Source organism: Oncorhynchus gorbuscha, linkage group LG16 (assembly GCF_021184085.1).
Source record: "Oncorhynchus gorbuscha isolate QuinsamMale2020 ecotype Even-year linkage group LG16, OgorEven_v1.0, whole genome shotgun sequence".
NCBI classification, from domain to species: Eukaryota; Metazoa; Chordata; class Actinopteri; order Salmoniformes; family Salmonidae; genus Oncorhynchus; species Oncorhynchus gorbuscha.
In genome coordinates this window covers 62,260,955-62,284,660 of record NC_060188.1, presented here as the reverse complement: position 1 = coordinate 62,284,660, position 23,706 = coordinate 62,260,955, and the positions used below count along the sequence as shown (strand labels likewise).

At 41.5% G+C, this 23,706-nt stretch overlaps 1 protein-coding gene across 2 annotated transcripts in view; it reads right to left on the bottom strand.

Moving 5' to 3' along the window:
- Positions 1-1,926: 1,926 nt before the first annotated feature.
- The window catches only part of zswim7 (zinc finger, SWIM-type containing 7), a 22,208-nt gene continuing 428 nt past the window's right edge, over positions 1,927-23,706 (bottom strand). Inside the window, exons 2-6 of one of the 2 annotated variants that reach the window (XR_006832292.1) lie at positions 14,686-14,707; positions 14,091-14,193; positions 6,314-6,418; positions 4,627-4,845; positions 1,927-4,527 (exon numbers count right to left, since the gene is read on the bottom strand). Coding sequence is in view for 1 of the 2 variants with exons in the window: in XM_046303614.1 (XP_046159570.1) it covers positions 4,726-4,845; positions 6,314-6,418; positions 14,091-14,193; positions 14,686-14,707 (350 nt within the window). In the remaining variant the exon portion in view is untranslated. Of the gene's footprint in view, positions 4,528-4,572; positions 4,846-6,313; positions 6,419-14,090; positions 14,194-14,685; positions 14,708-23,706 lie in introns of those variants that run through there. The other variant, XM_046303614.1, reaches the window with a different exon arrangement.

Here is a 23,706-nt window from a genome sequence, read left to right as displayed (position 1 = left end):
CATAAAAACATATATAGGAAACTCTGCCCAGTGGAACCAGTTTTGACTCAACAGCAACATCTCAAGTGAGAGGACACCCACAACACAGCTCGGATTGGGAAAGTATTCTTACACATAATATAAACTTGTGGTGTTATTGTGCTCTGCTTGAATTTTGAAAATGCCATGGCTTCTATAGTTCATGGAGAAAGCTCAGGAATATAAGTATGTGGTGGGCAGACAGAGTAATGAGTAATCTAAAATTCAGAAACAGGATATTTAGAGATTCGCAAGAAAATCATGTCAACCTTACAAATGCCTCATTATTTGAAATTCTTGATGACTTAGTTATGTAATCTCCCTTTAAAATGATATTTACATTGTTATTCTTAACAAAATGCTGACTTTTTTGGGGGCTCTTGTTCAACATAGCCTAAATCATATCAGAAAACACATCTGTGTTACTTATTGTTATACAGTTGAAGTCAGAAGTTTACATATACCTTAGCCAAATACATTTTAACTCAGTTTTTCACAATTCCTGACATTTAATCCTAGTAAAAATAACCTGTTTTAGGTCAGTTAGGATCACCACTTTATTTTAAGAATGTGAAATGTCAGAAGGATTTATTTCTGCATTTATTTATTTCATCACATTCCCAGTGGGTCAGAAGTTTACATAAACAATTGAAAGGCAATGCTACCAAATTGAGTGGAACTTGGGTCAAATGTTTCGGGTAGCCTTCCACAAGCTTCCCACAATAAGTTGGGAGAATCTTGGCCCATTCCTCCTGACAGAGCTGGTGTAACTGAGTCAGGTTTGTAGGCCTCCCTGCTCACACACCCTTTTTCAGTTCTGCCCACACATTTTCTATAAGATTGAGGTCAGGGCTTTGTTATGGCCACTCCAATACCTTTACTTTGTTGTCCTTAAGCCATTTTTCCACAACTTTGGAAGTATGCTTGGGGTCATTGTCCATTTGGAAGACCCATTTGCGACCAAGCTTTAACTTCCTGACTGGTGTCTTGAGATGTTGCTTCAATATATTCACATAATTTTCCTGCCTCGTGTCATCTATTTTGTTAAGTGCACCATTCCCTCCTGCAGCAAAGCACCCCCACAACATGATGCTGCCACCCCCTTGCAAGCCTCCCCATTTTCCCCCAAACATAACGAAGGTCATTATGGCCAACCAGTTCTATTTTTGTTTCATCAGACCAGAGGACATTTCTCCAAAAAGTACAATCTTTGTGCAGTTGCAAACCGTAGTCTGGCTTTATGGCGGTTTTGGAGCAGTGGCTTCTTCCTTGCTGAGCGGCCTTTCAGGTTATATCGATATAGGACTCATTTTACTGTGGATATAGATACTTTTGTACTTGTTTCCTCCAGCATCTTCACAAGGTCCTTTTCTGTTGTTTTGGGATTGATTCGCACTTTTTGCACCAAAGTACGTTAATCTCTAGGAGACAGAACGTGTCTCCTTCCTGAGCAGTATGACGGCTGCGTGGTCCCATGCTGTTTATACTTGCGCACTATTGTTTGTACATGTAGATGAATGTGGTACCTTCAGGCATTTGGAAATTGCTCCCAAGGATGAACCAGATTTGCAGAGGTCCCCAAAAAATTTGAGGTCTTGTTGATTTTCCCATATCTAGCAGAGGCACTGAGTTTGAAGGTAGGCCATGAAATGCACCCACAGGTACACCTCCAATTGACACAGGCTAATTGACATGATTTACCAGAAGCTTCTAAAGCCATGACATAATTTTCTGGAATTTTCCAAGCTATTTAAAGGCACATTCAACTTAGTGTATGTAAACTTCTGACCCACTGGTATTGTGATACGCGAAATAATCTGTCTGTAAACAATTGTTGGAAAATGTACTTGTGTCATGCACAAAGATGTCCTAACCGACTTGCCAAAACTATAGTTTGTTAACAAGAAAATTGTGGAGTGGTTGAAAAACAAGTTTTAATGACTCCAATGTACGTGTATGTAAACTTCCAACTTCAACTGTATATTACACATCTGAATGTCACCCTCTTCCCTTGGCATCCCTAGAAGGCCCATAATACAACCCTCACATGGACTAACACACACACAGCTGACATGGACATAGCTGTGATAGTTTGCCCACTTGGCAAATTCCTGCGTCCTGGAACAAACCAGGCAGCTTTTAATACTCAATATTGTCAAACTGTAGGATCAACCACTTCCACGGTGTACGGTCTGCCCATGTCCTAGCATAGCAGCTAAGAGCCATGTGGCTCCATCCCCCTCACTTAGTAAGAACTCCTAAATACACCACTTCACTACACCAAGCCAAATCAGTCAATGCAATGCTGAGGAGATCCCTCTTTGTTGAATGAAACAAATTTCCAGGGTTGGGGTTGCTCTGTAATTCCAATTCAATTCTTTAATTTGAATTGGCCACACCTGATAGGAAGCAGCAATTGAATTGAATTTGCATTAAAGAAAGTTTAATTAAATTACATGACAATTTTATTTATTTTGAATTGCTTTGAATTATATTCCACTTCCTCCAATTAAAATGAAATTAAAATCCTGCTTCTTTTGGGGTGTGGCCTATTCAAATTAAATTCAGAAATGTTGAATTGACAAAAACCCTGCAGGGAACGCTAGGCCTAACGAGATTGTAGGGTTGACAAGTGCTTGTTCTGTGAAAGACAAAAATATGCTTCATTGTTGTAAAATTGTATTTTTGTACCAGTGAGTCTGACACAGTGCATCGTTCTCGGTTTGAAGATGTTTCTCCCTGTACTTGACCACCAACTGATGAGCTTGCCTTTGTTTTGTTGGTTGGCATTGTGGACAATGGCCTCTTTTCTAAGAAGCTGTGACAGTCTATTTTCCTTTCAACTGGCTGAAATTAGATGTGGTTTTCTATCAAAAACAGGAAACCAGACCTCCACAAAATAAATCCAGTTTAACGAGACCCAGTTTGGATGTGACGGCATACAATCTGTGCTAAAATTAAGGTGGTTTTCCTCTGCTATGGAAGGGCCTCCTTGCTGTGATATTAAACTGTGTTGTGTACTGTTTTTGTGTTCACAAAGTTAGATTGAACGGGATCTTAAGCACTTACAAATTTGTACAAACATACTGTACGAATTGGAATTCGTAACTTATCATATAAACGTCAGGAGAGGAAAACAAATTGCAGGATGTAACATATCATTGTGAAAATGTCATTGCGAAGATTTTGGGGGACCAGTTTTCGATAGTGAGCACTACTTTCAAAACTACTTCCTGAAATGATACAAAACCTCTGTAGTATCACTAACTTCTAAAAGGAATTTAAGACAAGTGTTGTCTTAGCACAGGGTCCAACAAATACAGTATTTCCATTGTGTTTAATTTCTTAGTTTTTCTATTTCTTCACCATACACATCAACCATCACCTCTACAACTTCAAGGGCTAAACTATAGGAGTGTGCCAAACTTCAAGTACATTCCACTGGAGACTACACTATACTGGTATTACTATTATGTGTTCATTCAAATGTGACCTTAGCATCAAGATAAGGGTTCAATTCCATTACAATTCAGTAAACTCAAATTCCAATTCCCCAAATGCTTCTTACTGAGAAAAATGTGGAATTGGCATTTGTTTACTTCCGGAGTTGATTGAATTGAAATGGAATTGCCCCAACCCTGCAACATACAGTGGGTTGTAAAAGCCTTCAACAAGCCTGACTTGTGAATGAAGCCTTCCTACAATTTAAGAAGAAAACCATACAAGAACAAGCTGATGTAGTTTTCCAACCTGTGCGTTCGCAAATGTGTTACAGTATTGATGTCGCTAACCAGTAGCCTAAACAGTTAACTGTGGTTCAAATCAAAGTGTATTGGTTGTGTACACAGTTTTGCTGGTGTTATAGTAGGTGCAGCGAAAAGCTTATGTTAGTAGCTCCAACAGTGCAGTAGAATGTCTGAACGTCAATGATGTTCAATTATTATTTCACTCAACTGACAACTAAACCAATACTGCTATTTAACATGAGAAAATCTGTATGGTGAATTATTTTGTCAATAAAAGCTATGTATGACTTGACTGGTTAAATAAAAAATACAAATAAAATGTTCATATTGTTACAAGTCAGACTCATATTCTTACAAGAGTTTACACAACCTACATATAACAACCATTTTCATATAAAAGGAGAGTCTTAAAATACAGTCAATGAACAGATTAAGAACATGAACACTCACAAAAAACAGCAACATCGGTTGTCTTTTGATTTTCAGAAAGCGGAGAACCACACCAGAGTTCTAGAAGAACAGCACAATGACCTAAAAGCCATAAAGCCATCATCTTCACACATGCAGACAGACTGGAGGAGACTATACAGCAGCTTTGCCTTTTAAACATCTCTCCTCAGGATGTGCTGCAGTAGCTTGGTCTCAGATGGTGCTGTGTGGCTTTGAGTCTGGATCAGTGACCTGTTGGGTTGTGCTCTACGTCTCTGTGCTCTGGGTCTGTAGCTGCGGTCTGGTCTTCTACATGTAGGTCTGGATGAGTGACCTGGGGGTCTGGTGCTCTGGGTCTGTAGCTGCGGTCTGGTCTGTGCTCTGGGTCTGTAGCTGCGGTCTGGTCTTCTACATGTAGGTCTGGATGAGTGACCTGGGGGTCTGGTGCTCTACGTCTCTGTGCTCTGGGTCTGTAGCTGCGGTCTGGTCTTCTACATGTAGGTCTGGATGAGTGACCTGGGGGTCTGGTGCTCTACGTGTCAGTTCTTGCTGCTCTCCCAGAAAGGATGCTGGACATCTGCTGGTCAGACAGGGCCTCCTGCTGGGACAGCCCCATGGCCTGACTGAGGTAGGCGGCCAGGATGTGCTTGCACTGCAACAGGAGGAGGAATGTTAGGGAAGTGACAATACGTGCGTGTGTGAGAGAGAAAGAGAATAAACCCTGATGAAGGCAGCTTAGTAAATCTATTGCATTGGAGCCATGAGAGTATGCAGCTTTTCTTTTCTGTGTGTCACTCAGACAGAATTGAAGTTCAGGCAAGTTTGCAGAAATGCTTAAAAATTATGATTAATATACAGGTAACTGCCAAAATACTTTCTATTCCATTCACTTCAGTAAATGGGATAGAAAGGACATTGAAAGTAGGTTCTTCCACGCAGGTGTGGTTCCTGAGTTAATTAAGCAATAACATCCCATCATGCTTAGGTTCATGTATAAAATGCCCAGTTGCCCATTATATTGGCTAACCATGGCTAGAAGAAAAGATCTCAGAGACTTTGAAAGTGGGGTCTCAAAGGAGCATAGGGGGGTTTAAAAGGTGTGTGTGTCAGTCTCAAGTCACCAGAGATCAACCCAATTGAACACTTGTGGGAGATTCTGGAGCGGGCCTGAGACAGTGTTTTCCACCACCAACGAAACAGAATGGTGTCCCATTCCTCCAATAGAGTTCCAGACATTTGTAGAATCTGTGCCAAGGCACAATGAAGCTGTTCTGGCAGCTCATGGTGGACAAATGCCCTGTTAAGTCACTACGTTGGCGATTCCTTTATATTGGCAGTTACCTCTATGTATGACTTAAATTTTTAATTGTTAAATTTTTAATTAATTTTTAAACTTATGGTTATTACATTTATTTAAAAAAATTAATAACACTTCTACAATGTCAGAATTTGTCATACCAATGTAATAAAGGCAGGCAGAATGTATTATATTCCCAAAAATCATTGGGCAGAAATAAGCTCAGGGAGACTTCTCAGAGTAAAAGTACAGTACAGTACAGTGGTGTCTCTCCTGCTTGGTTGTGGACCTAGAGCAGGGAGGCAGGGCTGTCATGGTTTGTAGACTGTCCAGGCAATAGGCTCCATGCGAAACCCCCAGTGGAGACTGTGGCACTTCCCCTGGTCTGCCCTAACTGATCCATGACGGGGTCGCAATGACGATGACAGGGTCTGCAATGCCCTTAAAACAACACAGACAGCTCTGGATGTATGTGGAGAGAGGGGGAGTAGTGTTGTCAACCTCACTGTGAAGTATGGATAGATTCTGTATTCAGGGAAATATTCAGAGGCAGCTGAGGATTTATGGGACTTCAGGGACTTTTTGGCTTTGTGCTCCCGAGAGTCATACGGGATGAACATGTTTAAACACTAGTGCCAGGGTCTTGCTAATAATGAACTGTTATACAGATCAACATGTGACTGCCTTCAGGGGGTGGAAACCCTGAATGATGGAATTCCACATCTTGTCTTGCTCAGTTATGCATGTTTTGTCTGATGTCTTTGTAGTTTATGGCTGTGTGCTCTATTAATGATTGAAACATGGATTATGTCTGTGTGTTCACCAGTAGACTCTCGTTCCTCCTGAGCACAGTGTAGGCGAAGGCTGGGCAGGAGCAGTAGTGACAGGAGGTGTAGCAGGTGTACAGCAGCCCTGACCCTCCAATCACCTTCAACAAAACAAACATGGACACAGTCAAAAACAACAGGTAGAAAGTCAAAGGAAGAGCTGGCCAAAACCACAGTTGTTCTGGAGAGTGGATTAATGGGAAAAAAATGGTCACGGAAAGACTCTCAAATACATATCACAGTGTTGTAGGAGAAGAGCGAGAATGTCTTGTCTCTAGCAAGTACTTAAACAAACCTATCAAACAATGATGTGAATTGACACTGCATTCGCCTGCCACAGCTTGAGTCAACTCCACACATGTTCACAACAGCTGAGGAGCACTGTAGACAGTAGAGCAGGGTGAGGAATGAGGTGAAACAAGCTCCTGACTTCATCTCAACCATCCCTGAGCTCCTCCAACACGTCCTGACACATCCCACTAACCCTGGGGCCTGTTCAGGAGGATGTTACGTTACAGAACATTAAGATAGAAATGTATGGTGTAGAACAGATATGATATATGGAATTGTGTCAGTTGTATTCATTCTAGTTTTAGAATATAATTATATTTCATTCTATTCTATTTCTATCCTCAACGTTCACAATATCACTGAATAAACCCCTGACATCTGGAAAAGGGATTGTGTCGCCTATGGCCCCATGCAAACATTTAAAAAATGTATAGTTCCCTTTCTTCCTTGCATATTTCACTGATCTGACAGAACTAGGATGAAAGGTTGTCATCACCTTTCTAATAATTTCAGATCAGCATTCCAACTTAAGGAAGGAGAGGAAGTATGCATATTTAATGAATCCAAATGTTAAACATGTATTAGGTTTGAAAGTGGAAGACAATAATTCCATGGAGCTAGACAACTGGCTCCAAATATTGAATATAGGCTACTCCAACACCGTAGCTGTAAAGTCTGGCACTCAAGATAGGGGTAGACATACTTTGTGCCAGACTCTCAGCTTCAGCCCCATTCTGAAGATGACGCATAAGGGCATTAATTCAGAGGATTACTCAGCCTTGTCACCACAACTAATGACTCTCAACATGACAGAAACAGGCTCCATTATTCCCCAGCCCAGACAGATTCACAGATATGTAGTCCCTCTAAGTTACCTTCTCAGTGATCTACAAAATAAAACACCTAATTTGTAGAAAAGTGACGCTTCATTATAAATGAGTAACTCTTCAGGGAATATTACATTGAGTCGATTTTAAAAAAAGTGACAAAAGCAGAGTTGTGAGACTGTGAGCCACCCAGCTGAGGGTACCAGAGGGAGACTGTAACCTAGGGTGTGTACTCGTTCACTCCCCCTCAAGGATTTAAGAACATTAAATTGGCATAAGAATACCAAAATGGTAGACACTATCTGCACACCAACTCAATGATTTTTTAAATACACTAGTTGAGGGTGAGTGAACAAGCGCACACTTCAGGGAGAGGGGAGGAATGGAAAATTGGCTCAACATATGGCGGATTGGCCATAGAAATATAATCTATTGTATTTCTATGGGACCGGCCTAGGTCAATCGGTGATGCTGAAGCCTCTAAAGCATTAGTCATTGAAAACCAGCTCACATTTGGGTCTTTTTGTCCTCTGCTTGCATTTCAGAATGTGTCTCCACTTCTGAGCTCTGGCCACAAAGCAAACTTGGTAGGCCCAACACAAAACCACACTTAAACGCTCCCTGATATTCTCCTTCCACTGTTTGGAACCTGTCCAAGCTATCCTAGCAGGGGATTCCACAGTCAGCTAGAAGCGTTACATACTCTTCAATCTCAGTAAATGAAACATGACATTCAGCTCCAGCGTGGACTGGAGTTGGCTTCTCCATTTGTATGGTAGGAATGCCAGGTTCACACAGGACTACATAGAGGCAAGCCATCATGTGCCAGAGAGCTCCAAAGTTTGGAGGGATGGCTCTGTCATCAGTTCGTCACTGCCAGATCCAGTTTCCGTTGCAGCCCGTCAGGGAAGACTATAGAGGACTGCCATGGTTTGTGGGAAGTCACGACAGGCACAGGACTGATGATGCATCTTACTCAAGGCTTCAGACTGCATCGTAACTAGGGTTGCACATTTTGGGGATTATTCAGAGGTGGAAACTTTCTGTGGAAATTAATGGGAATATATGGGAATTAACAGAAATATATGGAAATTAATATTAATATCATTTAAAAGTAGATCTTTGCATTGGATATATTTACCATATCATATGGAGACAGAAACATAAACATTTTACCTTATCATAAGTAGACAATTGCAAATGATTAAATCCTTCAAATATATTTAATTCGAACGGTGTTTCAACACAACGGGTTGAACTTTAATTAAATGAGTTGACTCTTCAGATGGGATGATTTCACTGAACAACAGAAAGGGAATATTGAATGATCCTTCTCATCTCTCAAAAACATTTAACATACATCTGCAAAATGATTGTCTAGAAACTAAAGCTTTGGTTGTCTTCCTCTCAGGCTTCCATGTCTTCTCCCTGGACCTCCTCAATGTCCACCTCTTGAACATCAGACTCATCCCTTTCCAACCTTGTTGAGGATGGCTCGTTGTCAGGCCACCAATTTTTCAACCCTTGTATTGGTCAGCCTGTTGCGTGCTTTGGTGTGTGTGTTCCCAAACAAAGACTAGTTGCGCTCTGAGGCCGCTGATGTTAGTGGGATTTGGAGGATAATAGAGGCAACAGGGGAAAGAGCCTGCATACACAAAGTCCCTTCCACCAGGTGGCTGAGATATGTTGGCATGACTGCCATATTGCATCTCCATCCCAAAGCCCTTGATTGGAAGTGTACTTCGCCAGACTGCCAAGAACCTTGCCCTCATCCAGGCCAAGGATACCATAGGCCTTGTTGATCTCTGCACCAGACAGGATGCTCTTGCCAGCATACTTGGGGTCCAACATGTACGCTGCAGCGTGTATGGGTTTCAGGCAGAAGTCTTCACGCTTTTTGATGTATTTCAGAACTGCAGTTTCCTATGCTTGGAGCAACAGTGAAGTGGGCAGGGCGGTACGGATTTCTTCTCTTACATCTGCAAGCAGAGTCTGAACATCAGACAGGATGGCATTGTCTCCCTCAATCCGTGCAATGGCTACTGCCATTGAGGAAAGTTTCCGACCCTTTGCTACCCTAATCATAACTCTGGATTATTTGTCTAGATTTGTCATAAAGAAGTGAAACAGTGTTTCCCCTATATTTATTTAGTAGTGGTGGACCACCACTTCAAAAAAATATACTGTATATAAAATGTAAAAAAATATCTGGATGGTAAAACGTTTTCAGTGTAAACTTAAAAGACTCAAACCAGATATAAAAGTATGTAGAAAATACAGTACCAATAAAAACATTTGGACACACCTACTCATTCAAGGGTTTTTACTATTTTCTACATTGTAGAATAATAGTGAAGACATCAAAACTATGAAATAACAAATGGAATCATGTAGTAAGCAAAAAAAGTGTTTAAAAAATCATCTAAATATATTTGAGATTCTACAAAGTAGCCACCCTTTGCCTTGATGACAACTTTGCACACTCTTGGCATTTTCTCAACCAGCTTCATGAGGTAGTCCCCTGGATTGCATTTCAATTAACAGGTGTGCCTTGTTAAAAGTTAATTTGTGGAATTTCTTTCCTTCTTAATGTGTTTGAGCCAATCAGTTATGTTGTGACAAGGTAGGGGTGGTATACAGAAGATAGCCTTATTTGGTAAAAGACCAAGTCCATATTATGGCAAGAACAGCTCAAATAAGCAAAGAGAAACCACAGTCCATCCTTACTTTAAGACATGAAGGTCGTTCAATGTGGAAAATGTCAAGAACTTTGAAAGTTTCTTCAAGTGCAGTCGCAAAAACCATCAAGCTTAATGATGAAACTGGTTCTCATGAGGACTGCCACAGGAAAGGAAGTCCCAGAGTTACCTCTGCTGCAGAGGATACATTCATTAGTTACCAGCCTCAGAAATTGCAGCCAAAATTAATGCTTCACAGAGCACAGATAAATGCTTCACACACTTTCCTCATGTCTGCAAATTTATTACAAATAAAATATCACATTTACATGAGTAATCAGACCCTTTATTCAATACTTTGTTGAAGCACATTTGGCAGTGATTACAGCCTTGAGTCTTTTTGGGTATGACTCTACAAGATTGGCACTTTCTCACATTCTTCTCTGAAGATCCTCTCAAGCTCTGTCAGGTTGGATGGGGATCGACACTGCACAACCAGAGATGTTCAATCGAACTCAAGTCCGTGCTCTGGCTGGACCACTCAAGGACATTCAGAGACTTGTCCTGAGGCCACTCCTGCGTTGACTTAGCTGTGGGCTTAGGGCCGTTGTCCTGTTGGAAGTTGAACCTTTGCCCCAGAGGTCTTGAGCGCTCTGGAGCAGGTTTTCATCAAGGATCTCTCTGTACTTTGCTCTGTTCATCTTTCCCTCGATCCTGACTAGTCTCCCAGAACCTGCAACTAAAAAATATCCCCACAGCATGATGCTGCCACCACCATGCTTCATCATAGGGATGGTGCCAGGTTTCCTCCAGACGTGACGCTTGGCATTCAGGCCAAAGAGTTCAATCTTGGTTTCATCGGACCAGAGAATCTTGTTTCTCATGGTCTGAGAGTCCTTTAGGTGCCTTCTGGCAAACTCAAAGTGGTCTGTAATGTGCCTTTTACTGAGGAGTGGCTTCCATCTGGCCACTCTAACTATATAGGCCTGATTGGTGGAGTGCTGTAGAGATGGTTGTCCTTCTGGAAGGTTCTCCCATCTCCACAGAGGAACTCTAGAGTTCTGTCAGAGTAACCATTCGGTTCTTGGTCACCTCCCTGACCAACATCCTTCACCCACGATTGCTCAGTTTGGACGGGTGGCTAGCACTAGCAAGAGTCTTGGTGGTTCCAAACTTCTTCCATTTAAGAATGATGGTGGCCACTGTGTTCTTTGGGACTTTCAGTGCTGCAGAAATGCTTTGGTACCCTTTCCCAGATCTGTGCCTCGACACAATCCTGTCTCGGAGCTCTACGGACAATTCCTTCAACCTCATGGATTGGTTTTTGCTCTGACATGTACTGTCAACTGTGGGACCTTATATAGACAGGTTTGTGCCTTTCCAAATCATGTCCAATCAATTGAATTTACCATAGGTGGACTTCAATCAAGTTGTAGAAACATCTCAAGGATGATCAATGGAAACAGGATGCACTTGAGCTCAATTTCGAGTCTCATAGCAAAGGGTCTGAATACTAATGTAAATAAGGTATTTCTGTTTTTATTTTTGATACATTTGCAATATTTTCTAAAAATTAATAGGGTATTGTCTGTAGATTGAGAAGGGGAAAAAAGTATTTAATCCATTTCTGAATAACGCTAAAGTGTAACAAAATGTGGAAAAAGTAAAGGGGTCTGAATACTTTCCGAACGCACTGTATATTGCTATTCTGCCTTAAACTTTACCTTGGTCTGATTCCCTGTGCCCTGTCACAACAGACTGAACGAACCCCATATTCTCATGGAAAAGGTCACCTGAATGTATGATTGAGTCAATGTGGCAAACAGACAGTATCAACCTATGAGCACCCTCTTAGAAAAAAGGGTTCCAAAACAGTTATTTGGCTGTCCCCATAGGAGAACAACTGTTTTTGGTTCTAGGTAGAACCCTTTTGGTTTCCATGTAGAACCCTCTGTGTAAATGGTTCTACATAGTACTCAGAAGGGTTCTCCTATGGGGACAGCCAAAGAACCATTTTTCGATTATAGAAAAGAGTACAGGGAAAGGCCAGTGTATTCATTAGTATCACACCAGACACAATAACATGTACAACAGGTCCCAGACTGGCTCTTTTCCCCAACCCAGAGCTACAAAGTAGATCTACTTCCAGAAAAAGGGGGTATAAACCAAGCTCTTCAGACTGAGTTTATTTGGTGTTATTGCAAGTCAAGCCTCTTCTCAGAAGTGACGTCCAACTGGCTGTGTCATGGTTCTGGTCAGTAAAAACCTGACGTTTTAAGTTTCTCTGACATCATAAAAGCTTTGAGCTGCTGGATACAAATAGAGGCGTGGGTTGGTGGGCTCAGTGCCCAGACGCCTACACAATGTTGCAGAGTGAGTTACCCCAAATCAAGGATCATCAACTTTTCTTGAGCAGACGGTCAGGGGGCTGTAACATAATTACAAATCATTTGCAAATTGACCTCAAGAAGCCCAGAAACAAACACTTTCTTTATAAAACAATATACACTTAGTCATAGTTTAATTTGGAGTGTTGTCAAATGGAAGAAAAATAGGATGCAGGTACCATGGCAATCCTCCAACACGAGCATTGTGAGACTTGGGCAGTTGCCTCAGGTTCCATTGTTGGATTTCCCATTACAATTGACATGCTGACTGAAATCCCCTGTAGATCAATAAAGTTAAATTCAATTCAGGGAAGAACACAATAATTCCTCCTGGCTAAGAACTCAGGGGAGGAGAGAAACAAATGGTCCTCGACTACTGAATCAAAGTAAATCTTTACTCTCAACTTCCCAAATATAGTCTTCCCTCCCTCCCTGAGCCAAAACAAGGCAACTTAACCTGGTCTGGTTCAAGTTATCCCAATCACACTTACTGTACGGATATGTCCCAATACTTCTGAATGAACTATTTTTCTCTGCAGACGGACAGTTCCAGGGATGGATAGAAAACAATAGCTAGGTGACAATTGCACTCAAATCACGATCTCCTTAAAGATTAGTGGTCAAAAAGTAAAAGACAAGAGGAGAGAAAGTAATCTAAGAGGAACGACATAACTAGCTAGCATCTCTTGATTTTGGGGGTTTATGTTTTTATATAACAATAAAGCCACGGAAATGAGTTACTCCAGAAATATGGGAAGATAGCTGTGCTATCTAAATCTTACTCAGACATCTCCTCAGAACACCCACTCACAGCAAATAAAACTGTCACAGTGTCAAAGGGCCCCATTCGACACTTGTATTTTTAAAGAGTAAATAATATTGCAAATGGCGCAACCACACTACATGAATATGGGAAGAGTGTGATATTGGAAGACTTATCTACTTGTTACTGCAGAGGCTTTCCAACACTGTTTTTTCACTCACAGATGTTTTAGGAGAAAACACAATAACTTTCTATGGAAATGTAGAACTGAATTTGTGCCCAGAACCACATCATATTATAGCCTAAACATTTCCGATAAACACCACCTAATTTCACCACAGAAGTCACCAAAAACTTGAGAAGGAGAAAAAACAATTAAGGAATTTATTCCAAAGAAACAGAAACCACTGTCTGTATTTAGCCTCATTGTGTTTTTTTCTGTCCCATTTCATAAAAGCTGTCCAAGGCGTTTACAGGAAACTTGGGTCACTGGACAGGCCCTGCTATGACGCAAGAGGACATGGCCTACAGGGACTCTGGGACTGGTAGGGAATGGCTATGGATTAGGTGGTTTTCCATGAGTACAACAGTAATTAATCCGTCCTTATGTGAGGTTCTGGCATTGATGTCAAGTGTTGGGAAGATAATAGCTTCTCATTAGCGTCTCTATAGTATACAAAGAGGGTCAAAATGCTTAAGACTTAGCTGTACATTTTCCTTTCATTGCTCTTTTGTGTGAATCATGGTCGATTGATTACCAAATGTTTCATTCGGTGGTTTATTGGGAAAGTGAGTACTCTAGTGCAAAGTGGGTAGCAGATGTTCACCTGATATGCTCTCCGTCCACTGGGGGATGAGACACAGGTGACAGAGCGCTGGTCCACCAGGTCCAAGGCCTGGAGGGCACAGGAGCCAAACACAAACCTCAGCCTGGGAGAGAGACAGGGATAGGGGACAGGCATGGAGAGAGACCCATATTAAGGCTAGCCATCAACTTAATGTAAAAGTGCTTTTAAATGGAGATATAATGCATATAAACAACAACGCAGCAACGCATATAAACAAACACCTGAGAGACAGAGCAACTGAGACATTAAGCCTGATAGCATCATTCCTAACACACTCAGCCAATTAGCCAGTGAAAAGCAGGTAACGAAGGAATGAAGAGGTCCTATACCAGGAAAATCACCCTTCAAGAATAACATCATACAGGACAGGATGTGGCTGTGTCACAGCCACAGCACCCACTACATCTGGAAATTCTCACCCACCAACCAAAAGGGGAGGGCCCTGCTGTCTGGGTGACGGCATCTCCATCCCACTGTGGAAAGCACATGCCATAAAAGGCCACTCCCTCTCCCACCTCACTGGTTTCCCCAATAAAGCAAATAATCCCCAGGTAAAGATAAAGGTAATACTCACGCAATAAGCAGGTCATCAGGAACTGTAAAGAAAACACACACCAAAAAAACAGTGATGGGGTTAGAATAATTTCCTCAATTTGATTTTATATAGGCTTTAATCTAGAACTTATTGGTAAATAATTCCTCAGAGACATAGCTTAATGAAAAATGAATTTGCAATTTCCTTTCCTTAGTTCTCATGAAGACAGTAATAGATGAGTACTGTAGTAAGGGAGGAGTTGGCTGGCTGGGCTTCTGGAGAAAATAAGGGCTTGACCTCGTTGAAGAAGCGTGTAGCTACTGCAGTTTGCAATATGGTTTTGGAAACATAAGGAACAAGGAATAATAATAAATCATTTTCAGAAAACTAAAAGGTTAAATTACTACACACCTTTATAGGGTCAGGGTTAGTGTTTCCACACTGCCATATCTCCATGTTACAGCACTTTTTTACAGAAGATATTTGGCCACCTGTGCTAAATAGCTATCTAGCGTGCCCCGAACCTGTGTGTTTGTGTAACTGGAGAGGAAGTGTAGTTCATCAACTGGAGACTCACACAGACTATGGCTCTGTGTAAAACTGCTACAGTTTATCTATTTTATTTTAAATATTCTTTCTCGCTGATATGAACGATAAGGGGCAAATCAGCATACGTTTCGATAAACCGTTTCGCAAGCAATGATTATTAAAACACAGCATCGGAATTGTAGTTTACAAGCAGCCAATCGTGGGCGAAGCTAACCACTGAAAACCCTATGGATAAGAAGCAGTGGTGGTCGGTGCCGTTTAATATATTTTGTTTATGAGCATGGCCTTTTCTATTACAGCATATTGGATGACTGTCATTCATATTCCATTCACCCAGCTCAATGTAACATCAATAGATTTAGGATACTCACATTTTCCCTATACCCATCATGTGGTTGCTACAACCTAGCCTATGAATAAAAGTTTACAACGTAGGTGCACAGGTCGAGAGAATTTTTAATAATCAAGGTGACAGACACATTAAAAATGTTTTTACCTTTATTTATACAGGTTTTTGTCATTGAGATTAAAATCTATTTTTCAAGAGAGACCTGGTCCAACAGCAGCAGGAACAAAGTTTCAGACAAAATACCTTACATACATTAACACAACATTGAACAAAACTATAGACACACATACAGTACAACAATTACATATTATGTAAAGAAACACAAATGGCATAACTGAAAAACAGCTGTCCTAAAGACATTACACATCTATGATATTTACATTGACCGAGTGTTTAAACTCCACCAATGTGACTAGATCATCACATTTTTTAATGTTCAGGAGAGAATTCCAGGACCACAGAGCTGAGTAACTAAAACTATTTGTACCATGACCTAATTTTTGGTAGGCGGGGGTCTAGATCATCAGGGCTAGGGGATTTCTTTCTATCAATATCTTTCAGGGCTTCAAGCACTTCTGAAACAGAGAAGGAAAAGAAGGAGAACCTGACAATGGAGTGCACAGGGGTGTCAGGTAAATTGACAGGGGGCTCATTTATACCTTTAACCTTTTCAAATAAACTGCCTGCATCAAGAAAATGCTGATGTAAGGCTTTCAGAATAGAGTTTCTCTCAGTTACAATCTGTGTGTCTATCAATAGTTGTTTGTGTATCTTTTTTGCACTCCAAACCATTCCCTACTTGCCAAAATTCAGAAGGATTATTTAAATTATCCAAAGTAGATTTGAGGTAGTGGTCTGCTTTCAGTTTTCGGGACATAGACACCCAGATTTCGAAGATGTTTAAAAGCCTTCCAATCATCCGCCAAACCAGACCATCTTGCTTTAGCCCACATAAGTATAAGGTTCCCTTATGATTTTAGTAAGTTCCTCAGTAAACCAAGGGTTCTCTCTGCCCTTAATCCTGATGTTTTTTAAAAGGGGCATGCCTATTGCATACACCCTGTAATGCATTGTGGAAGTAAGAAAAGGCTAATTCAACATCTGGGGTTAATTATATTCTATTCCATTCAATGCTAAATACATATTTTCGTAATGACACGTGAGATTGCTTAGATATTTTACCATCTCTCACACAGGCAATAGCAAAGTGATCACTTACAGTGGAGCAAAAAAGTATTTAGTCAGCCACCAATTGTGCAAGTTCTCCCACTTAAAAAGATGAGAGAGGCCTGTCTTTTTTTTAATCATAGGTACACTTCAACTATGACAGACAAAATGAGGGAATAAAATCCAGAAAATCACATTGTAGGATTTTTTATGAATTTATTAGCAAATTATGGTGGAAAATAAGTATTTAGTCAATAACAAAAGTTTATCTCAATACATTGTTATATACCCTTTGTTGGCAATGACAGAGGTCAAACGTTTTCTGTAAGTCTTCACGTGGTTTTTACACACTGCTGCTGGTATTTTGGCCCATTCCTCCATGCAGATCTCCTTTAGAACAGTGATGTTTTGGGGCTGTTGCTGGGCAACACGGACTTTCAACTCCCTCCAAAGATGTTCTATGGGGTTGAGATCTGGAGACTGGCTAGGCCATTCCAGGACCTTGAAATGCTTCTTACGAAGCCACTCCTTTGTTGCCCGGGCGGTGTGTTTGGGATCATTGTCATGCTGAAAGACCCAGCCACGTTTCATCTTCAATGCCCTTGCTGACGGAAGGAGGTTTTCACTCAAAATCTCACGATACATGGCCCCATTCATTCTTTCCTTTACACGGATCAGTCGTCCTGGTCCCTTTGCAGAAAAACAGCCCCAAAGCATGATGTTTCCACCCCCATGCTTCACAGTAGGTATGGTGTTCTTTGGATGCAACTCAGCATTCTTTGTCCTCAAAACACGACGAGTTGAGTTTTTACCAAAAAGTTATATTTTGGTTTCATCTGACCATATGGCATTCTCCCAATCTTCTTCTGGATCATCCAAATGCTCTCTAGCAAACTTCAGACGGGCCTGGACATGTACTGGCTTAAGCAGGGGGACACGTCTGGCACTGCAGGATTTGAGTCCCTGGCGGCGTAGTGTGTTACTGATGGTAGGCTTTGTTACTTAGGTCCCAGCTCTCTGCAGGTCATTCACTGGGTCCCTCCGTGTGGTTCTGGGATTTTTGCTCACCGTTCTTGTGATCATTTTGACCCCACGGGGTGAGATCTTGCGTGGAGCCCCAGATCGAGGGAGATTATCAGTGGTCTTGTATGTCTTCCATTTCCTAATAATTGCTCCCACAGTTGATTTCTTCAAACCAAGCTGCTTACCTATTGCAGATTCAGTCTTCCCAGCCTGGTGCAGGTCTGTTTCTGGTGTCCTTTGACAGCTCTTTGGTCTTGGCCATAGTGGAGTTTGGAGTGTGACTGTTTGAGGTTGTGGACAGGTGTCTTTTATACTGATAACAAGTTCAAACAGGTGCCATTAATACAGGTAACGAGTGGAGGACAGAGGAGCCTCTTAAAGAAGAAGTTACAGGTCTGTGAGAGCCAGAAATCTTGCTTGTTTGTAGGTGACCAAATACTTATTTTCAATCATAATTTGCAAATAAATTCATAAAAAATCCTACAATGTGATTTTCTGGATTATTTTTCTCATTTTGTCTGTCATAGTTGAAGTGTACCTATGATTTTAAAAAATACAGGCCTCTCTCATATTTTTAAGTGGGAGAACTTGCACAATTGGTGGCTGACTAAATACTTTTTTGCCCCACTGTATGTAATTTGCAAAAATACCAGAAGCATTAAATCGATGAGGAGTATTGTTTAAGACCAAATCAATCAAAGAGGATTTCAGAGGATACTATATATTCAATTTAGTTACACTGTTGTCAATCTGAGTGAGATTATAGGTATTGCATAGAATTTTGAGTTGATCAAAGCTAGATGATAACCAATCCTGACCAATCCTGACTCAGATCACCCATCAAGACAAACTCTTGCACACTCTTGTCTGTATCTAGCTGATCCAGGGCGTAATCATTAGTCCAACAGTTGGACACATTTTTTATTGGACAAAATTCAGGTATGTTTATCCCCATGTCGTTCCATTTTAATCCGTTTAAGAAAAGTTTTTCAACAGAATACACCCCTGATCACACGCAAACACAATTTACTTTCCTAGCAGCCACATACAAACAGCTTGATCCCTTTGATCGTTGCATAATTCCTTCTCACATCTATGCACTCTCTTCTTCTCACCGTTTCACTTTGCTTGTGGACTTAAGTGCACAACACATCAGCTGTCTGTGACCATGTGAAAAAAACTTTGCAAGCCAAACCTTAATATCATAACCGCAACACACAGCCTACGTCATTGTCATTCTATTAACATAGCTAATTAAACTAATGTGTAACTAAACCCACTACAATCATGCAGTACAGTGTACAGTCAGCAGCAAGCAGTTTAGCAGTTACACCGGCGGGCTCCGGTGGCAATAAATAAATAAAATAAAAACGTACCTTGACTTGAATGTGTTCCAGGGTTGGATAGCCAAAGCCAGCTAGCTAACATAGCATCCCTCTCTGTTTGGGCTTGGTGTTTCAGTAGGCTAAACTAACTAGGTGCAGTCACTAGCTAAGTAAGTGAAAGTTAAAAAAAATACAATGACATATAGCTCTTGCATTGCTTTCATTTTTGAAGAAATTAATTTGTTAAAAACTGTTTAACTATTGTCTTTCTCTCTCTTTGAGTAAACTACTCACCACCTGTTATGCACCGCAGTGCTAGCTTGCTGTAGCTTATGGTTTCAGTACAAGATTCATTCTTTGATCCTTTGATTGGGTGGACAACATGTCAGTTCATGCTGCAAGAGCTCTGATAGGTTGGAGGATGTACTCCGGAAGTTGTCATAATTACTGTGTCTATGGAAGGGGGTGTGAACCACGAGCCTCCTAGGTTTTGTATTGAAGTCAATGTTCCCAGAGGAGGACAGAAGCTAGCTGTCCTTCGGCTACACCATGGCACTACCATACAGAGTGCTGTTGAGGCTACTGAAGACCTTCATTGCAAAACAGTGTGTTTTAATAAATTATTTGGTGACATGTGAACATATTTAGCATAGTTTATCTAAAAATAATAACTTTAATAATACTACATACTTAATGAGTATATAGTTCATTTTAGTATACTGTAAACAAATATTATCCTTTCAGTTGAGCATACTAGCGCCTTTCTCCCGGAAGTTGATGCTGTTGTATGCAACCTCTTTGCTAGCATAACAAATTACTAGCTAGACTTCGGGTGTGTTTGTAAATTCAATCTGGAGTGCTAGAGTGTGCTCTAGGCATTCGTAAATTCAGGGTGTTGTCAGATTGTCCGTTTGTAAATTCGGAGCGTTTAGAGCGCACACTGGACGCTCTGGTCGAGGAGTAGGGTTAATCCGAGCGTTCTGACCTCACAACGGCATTCAAGCACCAAGCTAACTTGCTAGCTACTTCTAGACACAAATGAGAGAACAACTCACTGACTATTTTACTCGTACTAGCAGAGCTAGTTAGGCAGTTTTCATGTTATCCAGAGCGTTGGTGACTAACTGTGCTGCTGGCAACAATTTAATTATGCTTTTTTGTCGACTTTTACTGACAATGGCCACATTCAACGGGTGTTGAGCGTTGGTAAATGCGCTGGTTATTCTGTACCCTGCCTGACATAGTCAGGCGAGAGGGCTCTGAAATTCAGCTAGATAGTCAGACAAATTTGCAAATGCACCTGAACGACTATACCACCCAGCTAAGCTACGAGAGAAGTGAATAATCAAGTCAATAAACGTTGTGTAGTTAGTTAGATAGCATAAAGTAAATACTGGCAAGGTCAATGTATTAGTAGCCAACTAATGCTACAGTAGTTAGCTGACATACCTGGTACATACTGCTGTAATGATATGCTATGCGGTTCGTAAGGATAGCGTAGCTAACAAATTGTCAGCCAACATAACATGTAACTTATTAGAAAAGTCATTACTTCATTACATTGCTCATTATTTTCATAACATTTGTCATAATTAGTTAAAGCAACAAATTTGAATCTGTTCTTGTTGCCATTTTTTTCAAGGCCACGCTCATTTTCTGAAGAATTGCATTATGAGCCATAGAAGCACAGAAATAGCGTCCATTGCTTGTATACTTCGTATTTTGGCGAATGTAGTACGGAGCAGCCTTCTGGTCAGACTTGAGGCGTGCACACCACCCACAGCTTCCGAGTATAGTACTCGCTAATGTCTAGTCTCGAGATAACAAGGTACACAAAATTAGGGCAAGGGTTGCTTTCAAGAGAGACATCAGGAATTGTAACATACTCTTGTAGTACCTGGGCTGATTGTAGTACCCAGGCTGGCAAAACACTGGATCACTGCTACTCTAACTTCTGCGATGCATACAAGGCCCTCCCCCGCCCTCCCTTCAGCAAATCTGACCACGACTCCATTTTGCTTCTCCCCTTCTATAGGCAGAAACTCAATCAGGATGTATCGGTGACAAGGACTATTCAACGCTGGTCTGACCAATCGGAATCCACGCTTCAAAATTGTTTTGATCACCCGGATTGGGACATGTAGCCTCAGAGAATAATGTAGATGTATACGCTTATTTGGTAAGTGAGTTTATAAGGAAGTGCATAGGAGATGTTGTACCCACTGTGACTATTAAAACCTACCCTAACCAGAAACCGTGGATAGATGGCTGCATTTGTGCAAAACTGAAAGCGCGAACCACCGCATTTAACCATGGAAAGGTGACTGGGAATATGGCCGAATACAAACAGTGTAGTTTTTCTCTCCTCAGGGCAATCAAACAAGTGAAATGTCAGTATAGGGACAAAGTGGAGACGCAATTCAAAGGCTCAGACACGAGACGTATGTGGCAGGTTCTACAGACAATCACGGACTACAAAAAGAAAACCAGCCACGTTACGGACACCGAAGTCTCGCTTCCAGACAAACTAAACACCTTCTTTGCCCGCTTTGAGCATAATATAGTGCCACCAATGCGGCCCTCTACCAAGGACTGTGGGCTCTCTGTCTCAGTGGCTGACGTGAGTAAGACATTTAAACGTGTTGACCCTTGCAAGGCTGCCGGCCCAGACAGCATCCCTAGCCGCATCCTCAGAGCATGCGCAGACCAGCTGGCTGGTGTGTTTACGGACATATTCAATCTCTCCCTATCCCAGTCTGCTGTCACCACATGCTTCAAGATGACCAACATTGTTCCTGTACTCAAGAAGGCAAAGGTAACTGAACTAAATTACTATCGCCCCGTAGCATTCACTTCTGTCATCATGAAGTGCTTTGAGAGACTAGTCAAGGATCATATCACCTCCACCTTACCTGTCACCCTAGACTCACTGCAATTTACATACTGCCCCTATAGGTCCACAGATGATGCAATCACCATCACACTGCCCTATCCCATGTAAGAATGTTGTTCATTGACTACAGCTCAGCATTCAACACCATAGTACCCTCCAAGCTCATCATTAAGCTTGAGGCCCTGGGTCTCAACCCCACCCTGTGCAAGTGAGTCCTGGACTTCCTGACAGGCCGCCCCCAGGTGGTGAAGGTAGGAAACAACATCTCCACTTCGCTGGTCCTCAACACTGGGGCCCCTGTACTTCCTGTTCACCCATGACTGCGTGGCCATGCACGCCTCCAACTCGATCATCAAGTTTGCATACGACACAACAGTAGTTGGCTTGATCACCAACAACAATGAGACATCCTTAGGGAGGAGGTGAGGGCACTCGGCGTGTGGTGTCAGGAAAACAAGCTCTTACTCAACAAAACAAAAGGAGATGATCGTGGACTTCAGGAAACAGCAGAGGGAGCACCCCCCTATCCACAGGACATTAGTGGAGAAGGTGGAAAGTTAAGTTCATCTGCGTACAGATCACAGACAAACTGAAATGGTCCACCCACACAGACAGTGTGGTGAAGAAGGTGCAACAGCGCCTCTTCAACCTCAGGAGGCTGAAGAAATTTGGCTTGTCACCTAAAACCCTCACAAACTTTTACAGATACACAATTGAGAGCATCCTGCTGAGCTGTATCACAGCCTGGAACAGCAACTGAACCGCCCACAACCGCAGAGCTCTCCAGAGTGTGGTGTGGTCTGTACAACGCATCACCGGGGACAAACTACCTGCCCTCCGGGGCACCTACAGCACCCGATTTCACAGGAAGGCCAAAAAGATCATCAAGGACAACAACCACTTGAGCCACTGCCTCTTCACCCTGCTACCATCCAGAAGGCGAGGTCAGTACAGGTGCATCAAAGCTGGGACCTAGAGACTGAAAAACAGCTTCTATCTCAAGGCCATCAGACTGTTAAACAGCCATCACTAACACAGAGAGGCTGCTGCCTACATACAGACTTGAAATCATTGGCCACTCTAACAAATGGATTTCTTGTCACTTTATTAATGCCACTTTAAGAAATTATGTTTACATACCTTGCATTACTCATCCCATATGTATATACTGTATTTAATACCATCTATTGCATCTTGCCTATGCTGCTCGGGTCATTGCTCATCCATATATTCATATGTACATATTGTTATTCCATCCCTTTACTTAGATTTCTGTATATTAGGTAGTTGTGGAATCGTTAGATTACTTGTTAGATATTGCTGCACTTTCGGAACTAGATGCATAAGCATTTCGCTACACTCACAATAACATCTGCTAACAACGATTCGATTTGACATCAGGAACTTTTTGCATCCTACCTAAATCCATACTATGACTAATAAGCATACTACATACTCAATGTACGTCACAAATATTATGGTTAGCATGAGTATTCGAACACAGCCATGGTCGCCCTGTTTCGAGCTCCAAGACAACTTTGCAGTATTTGTGTGTTATTTCTTACATTATTTGCTCAAAACGTTTATGATATTTTTTTATTTCTATTTTTGGGGACGTGTGTATATTGTTTAGTATTACTGTACTATTGGAGTTAGAAACATACGCATTTCGCTGCACCTGCGAAAACATCTGCAAAATATGTGTGAGCGACCAATACAACTTTATTTTACTTAAAATCATAGGAGTCTCAATG